At 44.1% G+C, this 12,997-nt stretch overlaps 1 protein-coding gene across 1 annotated transcript; it reads left to right on the top strand.

The window, feature by feature from the left end:
* Positions 1-390: 390 nt before the first annotated feature.
* On the top strand, positions 391-7,515 carry LOC116162038 (leucine-rich repeat extensin-like protein 5). Its single transcript, XM_031475556.1, has 4 exons — positions 391-521; positions 6,695-6,943; positions 6,991-7,170; positions 7,223-7,515. The coding sequence occupies exons 1-4, from the start codon at positions 507-509 to the stop codon at positions 7,307-7,309; spliced, it is 531 nt and encodes a 176-aa protein (XP_031331416.1). The 5' UTR covers positions 391-506; the 3' UTR covers positions 7,310-7,515.
* The last annotated feature ends 5,482 nt before the right edge of the window (positions 7,516-12,997 follow it).

Genomic DNA, 12,997 nt, shown 5'->3' with positions numbered 1-12,997 from the left:
TTCGAATTGGCGAAGGAGATTGCGTAAGCTTCGCATTTTCGATTTGCGAAAACGTGGACGGGCGTCGAAGAGAAACCGTCTTCCTTATCCGTATCTAGCAATTGGCGCCTTAAAAAAACGATGGTCGCATTCAATCACGTACCACGAAAGTAATATACTAAACAAAAAGCGAACGATGATGAGGAAGAAAGTGGCGCCCTTCGAAATTCAAATTAGTCCATCTAATATTAGATCCGGTTCCTAATTACAAAATTGAGCTTATGCAACGCACATAAAAAAAATTAAAAATACTTTTACCTTTCATCACGATGTTTATTAAAAAAAACCGGGGAGATGAGTGGGGCCATCTTCAATTGGCCCTCTCCCTCTCGAGCTCCTATCAGCGGTACCAAGCGCGCGTTCGATTCAAATTTGAAACCGATCGGGGGTGGGCGGTTATAAAGATTGACGGACAGGTTAATCGTTCGGTATTGTGTTTCCGTGCAGAGTGCGGGTGCGACAACGTCATGAGGTTCCTTGTGGTAAGTGCAATTTTCCACGTTCATTAGCGCGATTTCACTTTCCCAAACGGCGTAGTACGTGAGAATTTCGAAATACAATGCGGAGAAATTCGGGCTAATTAATTTTTCCCGCCCGCTTATTAATTGTTATTGAAACGCTCGCGATGGGAAGACAATGGCCGAAAGGAAAAGTAATTATTTGAGCGTTCCGCCAGTTTAGATTTTATAATTCGTTTAAATGCGGCAATTAACCGGCGATAGTTAATTATTTAAGTACGGCGTTTATTCGTACAAGGAAAAGCTCTGGTTGCACTACCGTTATTGTTGTTATTATGTAAGTGAATTTGTAATTATCATCACTTTCAGTTTGTAATTGCATCTTTTGTTTTAAATTGTAATTAAGAGAGCGTGGACGTGATTGATACTTACAGTTGGTTGCATTCACACTAATCATTAATCTTCGAAACGTGTAATGATGATAATGACCACCCTGTATTACAGTTTGTTGGAAAAAGTCCTGTATAGTCCAAAGCGCAATTCCTCAATTTTACTTTTTTTCTTTTTCTTTTCAATGATTTTCCGCTTGTTCTCCTGATACCTCAACAATTCCATTGTATGGATCCAATTGTAATCAGTAAATGCAATACAAATCTCTTTCATGCAATTAATTTCCGCAAGTCGATATTATAATTACATCAAACAAACACCCGCTGCAAATTATCTCTGGGAACAGTGAACGAATAGTCTCCTTTGAAAAAGAAGGCTCCCTCCAAGAAAAATTGGATAATGGATCGCTGTCGGGACGCTACTGCAGTATCCCTGAGACCCATGCCTCTCGTTGTATGGACATTTTCAGGATAATGAAGCTTGTACTTATGACGACTGTGTTCCAAACTTGCGCCAAATTTCTCCTCCTTTTTCACTAAAATCTCCTTATTTCGACAAGCCTTTAAAGATCTCGATTCTCTTGTGCCTCTCTGAGGAAAATCATCTTGTGTTATAGATAACTATTACCGGTGTACAAGTGGTTCAGACCCGAATGCCTTCAAAAAATCCCCGAAATAATCCCTACCTATTCTTTATTAATTCATTAACCCCTTTTTCAACATGTCAGCTAGTAATTAACTGAACAAATTTAAGGATGATAACCACAAATTTTTTACGTTGCCGCGCGCTTTTAGTCTCTTTTGAAAACACAATTCGGCAGAACACTCTCGGCAGTTAATTAATAGTTAATTATTTTGTGAAAGAATGAATTGTAAAAGGAGAACATAATACGGCAGGGGACGTTAGATGGTAATCTCCTGCGTTTGATCCTGAGAAAACGACTTTTTCGTAGGAATTTTGTATCAGGAGGACATAAGTATGAGAGAATGTGCTCGACAGCTAATTTTTAACGTCTTTTACATCCTTATGAACGTGGTACTATAATTCTAAAAAAGAAAAATTAGTATCACGAGAATATTCATGTAATCCTGATACTTTACATCTTCTTGTATTGTTATGATCCTGATACAATGATTTTGTGACAGTTTGTAAAAGTTAGAAGGTAATTTACTGCCATTAATCCTGCAAAAATACCTTTTCGTAGGAATTTTGTATCAGGAGGACATAATATGAGAGAATGTGCTCGACAGCTAATTTTTAACGTCTTTTACATCCTTATGAACGTGGTCCTATAAATGTGTGAAAGAAAAATGAGTATCAGGAGAACATTCATGTCATCCTGATACTTTACATCTTCTTGTATTGCTATGATCCTGATACAATAATTTTGTGACAGTATGTAAAAGTTAGAAGGTAATTTACTGCGTTTAATTCTGCGAAAATACCTTTTCGACAGCTGATTTTTAACGTCTTTTACATCCTTATGAACGTGGTACCTATAATTCTATGAAAGAAAAATTAGTATCACGAGAACATTCATGTCATCCTGATACTTTATACATCCTCTTGTATTGCTATGATCCAATAATTTTGTGAAAGAAAGAATTGTAAAAGGAGAGCATAATACGGCTGGGGACGTTAGATGGCAATTTTCTGCTTTTAATCATAAAAAATAGTTTTTCGTAGGAATTTTGTACCAGGAGGACATAATATGAGAGAATGTGCTCGACAGCTAATTTTTAACGTCTTTTACATCCGTATGAACGTGGAACTATAATTCTATGAAAGAAAAATGAGTATCACAAGAACATTCAAGTAATCCTGATACTTTACATCTTCTTGTATTGCTATGATCCTGATACAATAATTTTGTGACAGAAAGAATTTTAAAAGGAGTACATAGTACGGTGGGGGACGTCAAATGGAAATTTCCTGCGTTTAATCCTGAGAAAATACTTTTTCGTAGGAGTGTTGTATCAGGAGGACATAATATGAGAGAATGTGCTCGACAGCTAATTTTTAACGTCTTTTACATCCTTATGAACGTGGCACCATAATTCTATGAAAGAAAAATTAGTATCACGAACACATTCATGTCATCCTGATACTTTACAGCTTCTTGTATTGCTACAAGAATGGTACAATAATTTTGTGACGGTTTGTAAAAGTTAGAAGGTAATTTACTGCGTTTAATCGTGCGAAAATACCTTTTCGTAGGACTTTTGTATCACGGGGGACATAATATGAAAGAATGTGCTCGAAAGCTAATTTTTAACGTCCTTTACATCCTTAGGAACGTGGTACTATAATTCTAGAAAAGAAAAATTAGTATCACGAGAACATTCATGTCATCCTGATACTTTACATTTTCTTGTATTGCTGTGATCCTGATACAATAATTTTGTGACAGTTTGTAAAAGTTAGTAGGTAATTTACTGCGTATAATCCTGCGAAAATACCTTTTCGACAGCTGATTCTTAACGTCTTTTACGTCCTTATCAACGTGGTACCTACTATAATTCTATGAAAGAAAAATGAACATCACAAGAACATTCATGTAATCCTGATACTTTACATCTTCTTGCATTGCTATGATCCTGATACAATAATTTTGTGACAGTTTGTAAAAGTTAGTAGGTAATTTACTGCGTATAATCCTGCGAAAATACCTTTTCGTAGGAATTTTGTATCAGGAGGACCTAATATGAGAGAAAGTGCTCGACAGCTAATTTTTAACGTCTTTTGCTTGCTTATGAACGTGGTACTATAATTCTATAAAAGAAAAATTAGTATCACGAGAACATTCATGTAATCCTGATACAGTAATGTTTTAAAATAAAAATCAAGGGAACATAATGTGACAGAATCTGAACGGCCGACTCTTCTTACCTTTACATGAATTCGTATGATCCTGATACAATACTTTTTAAACCTTGGTAGCAGGAGACTTAAAATAGCAGAAGATGCTATACGTTATTTTCCTGTTCCTTTAGTCCTGACATAATGTTTTGTGAAGGAAAATTTGCATTAGGAGAACATAATATAACAGAAGATCCTCGACAATTAGTCCTTTTTACATCCTGCTGCAATGGTTTTTATAACGGGAGAACAACATGGTGCTCAACAACTAATTGTGCCTTTTTTACATCTTCAAGTATCCTTTTAATCCTTTGAAATAAATAATTGTATCAGGGGTACATAATGTAACAGATTATGCTCGACAGTTTTTACATCTTATTACAAGAAAAATGTGTTTTGCATCAGGAGTAGAGAATCCCAGGCGTACTTTATTTATTTCATGATAATGCGTTACAGAGAATCATCATTTGTATCAGGAGCTTTCTTTCTGCGTCTGCGTCACTACAGTCGGTAAAATTGAACATGCGCACTAGTTCTCGTCATCAACAAATTGACATTGAAACAAATAGCATCATCAGGGCCGGAAAAAGTTGATGCCAATGCATCTTAAAATGATTTTTTGTATCAGGAGCACAGAAATGGAACTCGTGCTTTTGATTCAATGCCGTTAAGATCGGTGAAATAAATTACGAACCTAGAGCAACCTTTATGTTCTCCTAATAAGGAAGGTGGCCTAGTAACAAAAAGATTCATCAGGGGCACAGAAGTCGAAAAAGCTGATTTGTTAGTTGATTTTTTGTATCAGGAGCACAGAAATGAAACATTTTCAACTGACGTTCGTGATCTTTATTAACGTGACACCAAACAGAATAGAAAAGTAGTGTAGGAGCAACTGAACGTTTGGTCACCACGCCTCCTGGTCACACGACCTATGTTCTCGTTCTTAAAAAATTGACATAAAAATAATCACCTTAATCAGGAACGAAGAAGCAAAAGATGCTGATTCATTTTTTTGATTCCATAAGATTTTTTGTATCAGGAGCACAGGAGAGAAAAATCGGCAACAACTCACTGGCGTTTTTTAATTAATGTCACTAAAATTGGCGAAATACATTTCCCAAGGATACAGGAGCGGAGTGGATTTTTCTATCAGGAGGAGAGAAACTCAAAAACTTTTTATTTACATCACCGTAATCGGTGAAACCCATTAGGAACGTAGAAGTAACTTACATTATGGAACAGTCACTGCTCACTAATTAAGTTTTTTGTATCAGGGGCACAGAAATGTAAAATCGCAACTGTTTTTTTTATTTATCTTACTATTTTACATGAGGAACGCAGAAGTGGCTTACGGGGGTCACAGACGTTGAGGATTTAATGTCAATTCGTCTTCAAAGAGCACAGAAATGCAAAAATTACGTGATTTTCATGTCAAAGAAACTTAATTTTTTGGAACTTTCATCAGGAGCGCAGTTGTCGTCTGAACTGCTTTACTTATTTGATTCCAATGGGCCTTCAACAAATGATTTTTAGTATCAGAAACGCGTTATTTATTCTCTATCTCTAAATCACCGCAACAGATTAGGAACGTAGCTTAGAAGCACCTTCAGTTTTAGAACCCTCACACCCCTTATGTTTTTGTAACCGCAAAATAAACAAGGAGGCGATCACAATCATCAGGCTCGCAGAAGTCGAGGAAGCTGATCTCTTTGGCGTCCTCAAGGAATAAATGTTTGTATCAGGAGCATTGAAATGGAGAATTCTCAACTATTCTCTCGGGTTTTTTTTATTCAGGTCAGACTTTCATTCTCACTAAAATGAGTTAAATACATTAGGCACTTAGACACATTAAATTTTCGTATTCCTGATGTTCTCCTAAGAAAAAATTGAAATAAACACGATCACTTTGCACGGGAGCGCAGAAGTCAAGGAATCTGATTTGATCTGATGATTCTGTTGTATCAGGGGTACAGACATGTGTTTTCTTATAGTTTTCTAATCAGTTGGCCAACATAAAACTCGTTACTTTAATTTGTGCAGCAGTCGACGAAGTTGATTTATGGTTCTAATGGCAATGATTGCTTGTATCAGGAGCACAGAAGTGAAAAAACCCTGTATTTATCTACTCTTGCAATTGATAACTGTTTGCTCCTAATTCGTGCTCATTTTTATGTTTTACTTAACAGGTAATTGGCATTAAAGTACAAATTATCAGGGTCCCAGAGGTCGAAACCACAGATTTACTTACTCCATTACATTCATTGTGTCCGTAGAAGTGGGGGAGCTGTTTTATTTATTTGACGGCAATGCGTCTTCAAATAATGATTTTTTTTGTATCAGCAGCACAGAAATGGAGAGATCTTTGACTACCCACTCGCGTCATTGAGAAATTGACTTTTATTAGGGATGCAGATGTCGAGGAATTTATGATTACTAATTTGACGTTAATGCCTCATCAAAGAGCGATTTTTTGCATCAGGAGCGCCGAAGTGAAACAAACTGCTCGCGCCTTTTATTTTCCTGATACCTGCACTGCACTTTGGTAGCAATCTTGGAACACTTGGATCTGTTCTCGTAATAAAACAATTAATTCAAACGCGATGCTAATGCAAAATTGTACCAGGAGTCCAGAAATATAGAAATTCAAATACTGTGTAGATACCTATTCGCGTTTTATAGTCTCCTGATAGCTTCAAAATCCGGAAAATCGGAGATTTTTTGTATCAGGAGCCCAGAAATGAAGACAGTCGAGAGTCGACTGTTGTCTAGATCCTTACTTGCGTCCTTTAATGTCCTGATACCAACAAAGTCCCGAAAATTGAATAAATACCGTAGAGACTGAAACGATTTTAGAATTTTTTTGTATCAGGAGCCCAGAAATGAAGCAATTCAACTGTTATGTAGATACCTACTTGTGTCTCGTTGACTAAATTTTCTTGTTTATGCAGGCCATACTATTCGTCGTTGCGGTGCAATGTCGCCCATCTCCAGAAGCTGGTTTCAATGGCTATTCTCCAAGTGCGCCGAGTAACGGCTACGGTCCACCAGCACCTCAATACGGAGCACCGCCACAACAACCAATAGTACACAAGCACGTCTACGTCCACGTTCCACCACCTGAAAATGAGTACCCTGCACCGCGCAAGACCATACCAGTGGCGCCTGCGCAGAAGCACTACAAGATTATCTTCATAAAGGCAAGCCAATAGAAAGCACGTAAAACGATTACCTTTTGCCATTTTAGGCACCTACTCCACCAACCCCAACAGCGCCAGTCATTCCAGTGCAACCGCAAAACGAGGAGAAGACGCTGGTGTACGTCCTCGTGAAGAAACCCGAACCCGAACCGGAGATCGTCATACCAACCCCCGCTCCCACGCAACCGAGCAAACCGGAGGTGTATTTCATTCGGTACAAAACACAGGTAAGCGCACCTCATTTACCCGAATGCAACCGAATCACCGGACCACTTTCAGAAACAAGAGAGCGGCTACCCCGACAGCGGAGTACCTCAGTCGTACGGGCCACCATCAGCGCCCTCTGGCGAATATGGCGCACCCTAATGTACCGGTAGTCCGCCGAACCACCAACGTAGGTTTTCGTTACTAAATGTGATCGTAATTGTCGTGTTATATATTATTAGTAGAATCGGTGACAAATTATACCTTAGGACCATAGATTTTAAGTTTTACATACCAGTAGGATAGCATATTTTTTTATTTTCGTATGCGTAATAAAATTTGTTAATTTATAGAATTTATAAAACAGACGAGGCGAAGAAATCTACAAAATGGAATCTCCGGTCCCAAAAATTTTACCATTTTCAAAATCCACAAACAAAATTAAGAACGAGGACAGTTTCGTTTCCATCCCCAAAAACACACCATGAGAGTACTGAGACCTAAAGTCACTAAATATAGAAAGTACCGCAATCCATTGGGCTCGTGTGTTAGAGAGAGAACGCATGATTTTTGCCCAAAAATGGCGGAAGTTACCAGATTCTAGTAACTTTAATGTTAGGGATTGTTCCACCTGTTTGGAGATATCTGTATATATTTTTATAAAACATGACAGTACTATGAAGTTAGGTTATAAAAAATGACAGTTATTCAGATTTTATTTGTCAATTTTTTTAAGTTGGCAGCAAATTTGCCCAAAAATGGCGGATGATTGCGGTACTTTCTATATCTAGTGACTTTACTGAGACCTATTACAGGGTCTCGCTTTGTCGGGTGGTTTTAGAAAGAAATTCCCTATGCCCAAAACCTCAGGTCCCAGAAATTTAAAGTGAAGGTCTATGTCCCTCTCGTTTTCAACGTATACAAACAAAATTCTAACTAAAGGAAGTTTTCCTGAGAGCAAAAACAAGCTGATCCGGTCCCAGATGGACCAAAAATGCATCTTAAGACAAGTTTAAGAAAATCTCAGGCTCCACATCCTTGAAATGGGGGATAATATAGGTAACCTACTATAATCATTTTCAACATCAAAATTGTTTCCAACACATGGACGCTTTAAACGAAAACAAAAATTGCATTTGAAGCCAATTTCAGTAATCACAGCCAATCAGAGACGAGCGCGCCCCCCTACACCACTCCCCTTGGCCAATAAAGCGGGTGATTGTAGTTAAAATAATAGGAAGGAGAGCGAGTAAAATATTTCTGTAGTAACCGAATGTTGAATTACAAAAACCATAAAATATTATATCGTTGCATTCTGTTACCGGGCGGGGTAACGTAAGTGGCAAACGGAGGTTGAAAACGTATATTACACAATATTTACAAATAATACAGAGGCTATATGTACATATATAAGATCGCTTCTGGCACGTGGGATGGCGCCGGACTTGACTACGGTCAAGCCGGGAAGTGATGGCGTGCGGAGACGGTACTTGAGCCCAAGCGACCAGCCTCAGTCGCTTGTATAGGGTAAGGTAGGCTTGCCCAGGCACAAGTGAAGTTCCCCTGTCGGTGCGCTGCTTATAAACGATTTCCGGTAGAGGCGTCTGGCGACGCGGCCAATAGGGCGCTAGTGGATGGGGGGGTGGAAGTTGCAACCCCTCTCCTAGTCGTCGTAACAGTATCCCCCCCCTGTAAAGGGGTTGCGACGGCGGGGTGCAGGCGCTGTAGCAAACGGCGGTGACGGGGTTGTCGTTGGTTCCGTGGTGGCGTCGGTGAAATGATTCTTGGCGGAAGTTCCGGTACTGGTGCCGGGGTGGGTTGGTTGGGTGCAGGGCGTAGATCGTGTACGTGCACCTTTACCAGTTCGTTTCCTCGCCTTATCCAGTACGCGTTTGTGCCCGCCAGCGCTTCGATGGTGTAGGGACCTGTGTACTTCATGTGAAAGTTCCCGGAGTGTTGGTCCCTGGATCTTTCCATCACTCCGTCGCCTACTTGGTACTGGGTGCGGGCTGGCCCGTAGTTCGCGTACCGGCTGCGGGATCGTGCCTGGTTCCTGTGCACCGTCTGTACGACCTCCTCTCGGGCTTCTCCTGTCGGTGGAGGTGGTCGATCCCTGGCTTTCCACTCTCCTGGCCTGGGTAGGTCGTAGCCTAGCAGCGCGTGGCTCGGCGTGAGTCCAGTAGCGGCGTTTCTCCTCGTACGTAACGTGAACATGACAATGGGTAGTACGGCCGCCCAGGCGCTGGGGCTTTGTCCCACCAGATGAGTGCGGAGGCCCTTTTTGATTTCTTGGTTCCGGCGTTCGACGGGGTTCGCCTGCGGGTGCCATATGGGCGTTGTCCAGTGCATTGCTCCCCACTTCCGAAGTGCCGCGTCCCATGTCACTGATGTGAATTGCGGTCCGTTGTCTGAGATGATCGCTCTCGGGAAACCATAGCGTGCGAATACCTCGTGTTCCAGGATTCTGACCACTGTTGGAGCGACTGCTTCCTTTACTGGAAATGCCTCCACCCACATGCTGAAGAGGTCCGTGATCACGACTATCTGGCGGTAGCCTGTAGGTGTGGCGTCGTAGGGGCCCATCAAGTCTACGGAAACCGCTTCCCAGGGTCGTGTGGGTTTGCGTGGGCGTACGGTGGCGTCCTGGACCGGGCCTCTTTTGACTGCCGCGCAAATCCAACATGCTCGTACATAATTCCGCACCGTGTCTCCCAGTTTCGCCCAGTGGTAATGTGTCATTATGGCCCGTTCCGTTTCTTCGGCTCCTGGGTGTCCAGCTGTGGCTGCGTTGTGGTACGCTTCTAGTACCGCTGGTTGAAGGCTGCCGGGGACTACGAGTAGGTTCCCTTGGGGTGCTTTGCGGTAGAGGTAACCGTTGTCCACCGTGTAATCCCGGTTGAACCTTGCTTGTGCTGGTGTCGCTGGTCCTTCCTGCTGTATTCTGTGCCAGGTGCGTACCAGAACGATGGCGTTTTCGTTTGTCTTTTGGCACTCCTTCACATGGTCCGCCAAATTGGCCACTTCCACTGCCGCGATTACCGGGGTGCTGTTGGTTTGTTTGGACTCGTGTGTGGTCGTAGGTGGCAGCATGCGGTTTACGTCTTCTGCCGTGGCTTCTTCGGCTTCTTCTGCTGATGGGTGGCGGGACAGGTGGTCTGGAAGCTCGTTTTCTTTCCCCGGACAGTGGACCACATCAAATGTAAATTCTTGGAGCCGTAATGCCCAACGAGTTAGCTTGCTCTTTTCGTCTTTTGTGCGATCCAGCCACAGGAGAGCGCGGCTGTCTGTCTTCAACGTAAAACGTCTATCTTCCAGATATGGCCGGTATCGTTTAATGGCCCACACTACTGCCAAGCCCTCCTGTTCGTTGATATGGTAGCGTCTCTGCGCGTGGTTAAGTTTGGCACTGGCGTAGCTGATAATTTTTTTCTCTCCGGGGTGGGGTTCTTGAAAGAGTACGGCCGCAATCCCGTTTTCGCTGGCGTCGGTTTGCAGCACGAATGGAGTGGCGAAGTCCGGACGGCTGAGTTGGAGTGGTTTGCTAAGTGCTGCTTTTAACTGGCTAAAGGCGACGTCGGCTGCCGCTGTCCATCGGAAAGGGGTGTTCTTTGTTAGTAAGTTATCCAACGGTGCTTGTAATTCGGCACACCGGGGCACGTACTCTCGTAGCCATTTGGTCAATCCTAGAAAACTTCTTAGCTTCTTCCTCGAGGTGGGCCGGTCTGCGGTCCGGATTGCTTCGATGTGTTCCTGGCACGGGCGGTTCCCGTTCGCCGTGATGTTGTGGCCCAGGTATTGGATCGTTTGCACCCCGAAGCGACACTTTTCGAGGGACAAGCCGAGTTTGTGGCGTTGCAGTCGTTCCAGCACGAGGTGTAGATGTTTGAGGTGCTCGTCCCAGGAGTCTGAGTAGATTATTATGTCATCCAGGTATACCATGACGAATTTCCGTAAATACCCGGCGAGAACGTCCTGGGTCATTAGCTTCTGGAACGTAGCAGGTGCATTCTTGAGCCCGAACGGCATTACTTTGAATTGATAACTCGCTCCATCAGGGGTTGAAAACGCGGTGAGATGTCGGGATTCCGTCTCTAGCGGCACCTGCCAGTAGCCTGATTTGAGATCCAGGCTGGAAAAAACTTTGGCCGTCCCCAGGTCTCGGAGGGTCTCCTGTATGACTGGCAGGTTGGTGCTCTCGTCTTTTGTGATGGCGTTTAGACGACGGTAGTCGATGCAGAATCTCGGGCGGCCGTCTTTTTTCTGAATTATGACGATGGGCGAGCAATATTCGGACGTGCTGGGCTCCCTGCGCTGCTAACATAGCTTCCACTTCATCCGCGATGACCTTCTTTTTGTTTGGCGAATGTCGATATGGCGGAAGTCGGAAGGGCGTTGTTTTGGTGACTCGGATGCGATGTGTGGTGGATGCTGTTGTTGTGGGCGTTGCAGGATCGGCCAGTGTGCTACCGAAAGTTTCCAGCAGTGTGGCCAGGCGTCGATCGAGTGGTGGTTGGAACCCGTGCTTGACTCCGGCGAAGTTTATGGAGTCGCTCGTTGTTGGGCCGCGGTTCGGAGCTTGGTCCCAGTGTGTTGTCTGCCTTGTATGGGTTCCCCAGTGGATGCACGCTCTCTCGTAATCCAGCACCGCTCGATGTTCTTGGAGCCACTTCTGTCCCAAGATCATGGGCACGACAAGGTTTGGTGTCACCAGGAAGTCGTCCGATTCTTGCTTGTCGTTGAGCGTGTACTCGACTCTGGATGTGCCGATGACTTCCAGCTGATGGCGGGGGTTCGCTAGGCCGGCTGTTTGGTGGTTGCTATGGTGGATTTTCCACGCGAGCTCCTTCTGGATGAAGTTATGGGATGATCCGGAGTCGAGGAGAGCTCTTACGCTTTTTCCGCGTACCTTGACTGCCAGCGTTGGTAGGTTGGGTCGGGTCGCAGTCTGGATTAGGTGGACGGCCGGGCATTGTTCCCGACCGCTGCCCCGTTTCCCTGGTCTCGGCGGCGGGTCAGTACTGGGCAGTCTCGGTGGAAGTGATATTCCGGGCAGTGGTGGCACTTTGGTGTGTTGGGAGGTCTGTCGGCGGGGGTTGGTGGCGATGGTCTGGGTTGATTGTTTCGAGGTAGCGCTTTGTTGCAGTTTTCGATTTCCTCGGCGTGACGCACCAAGTCGAGGAGTGAAGTGGGTGTTGTGGTTAAAAAGGCTACTCTAATGCGTGGGTGCAGCAGGTCTCTCAGTAGCTCGAGGTGCTCGCCGATCGGGATCTTCAGCCGTTTTGCTAGCTGTGCCTTCCTCTGGAGGAATTGCTGCGGCGACTCTGCTCCTTGTTCTCGGCCGAAGAATTCTGATTGCATCTTCCCGCGAATCTTGCTGCTGTCGTATTTTTCGCGGGTGTAGTTCTTTAGGTCGTTGTATGTCGGTGAAAATGCCTCGTAACTGTTCCACCATTTCGCAGCCTCCCCTTTTAGTTGTGCTGCTGCTGTTTTTAACTTTTCCGCCGGGTCGGTGGTTTGGATTGTCTGCTCGAGCGTGCTGAAGAAGACTGTTGGGTCCTCCAGGTGGTCGCCGCTGAAGGTCGGTAGGTCCGGTGATGCGGTTATCTGCGCGTTCTGGAGGGCGTCGGTCAGCGCCTTTAGCATGTCGAGGATGTGTTGAGAGTGTTGGGCGCCACTGGACGGGGTTGCCGGGTCCAGACCGGGGTTGATTGCCGGGGTCATCTCCGTTGTTTGAGTGTCGATCCCTTCGTCGGCGCCGGAGTTGGACGTCGGGGTGTTCCTGCTCCTCGTATTCATGGTGTTGCGCGTCGGCTGTCGCGGGAGCGTGGGCGTAGATCCTCAGAGCGCGAT

Source organism: Photinus pyralis, unplaced genomic scaffold, assembly GCF_008802855.1.
Source record: "Photinus pyralis isolate 1611_PpyrPB1 unplaced genomic scaffold, Ppyr1.3 Ppyr1.4_LG10, whole genome shotgun sequence".
Lineage (NCBI taxonomy): Eukaryota > Metazoa > Arthropoda > Insecta > Coleoptera > Lampyridae > Photinus > Photinus pyralis.
This window is presented reverse-complemented; position numbering and strand designations above follow the sequence as displayed.

What these genes read in the sequence shown, in the direction of transcription:
- LOC116162038 (XM_031475556.1), top strand. An exon ending in ACAAGATTATCTTCATAAAG is followed by an intron (nt 6,944 to 6,990) that starts GCAAGCCAATAG and finishes TTGCCATTTTAG; the next exon opens with GCACCTACTCCACCAACCCC. An exon ending in TCATTCGGTACAAAACACAG is followed by an intron (nt 7,171 to 7,222) that starts GTAAGCGCACCT and finishes GACCACTTTCAG; the next exon opens with AAACAAGAGAGCGGCTACCC.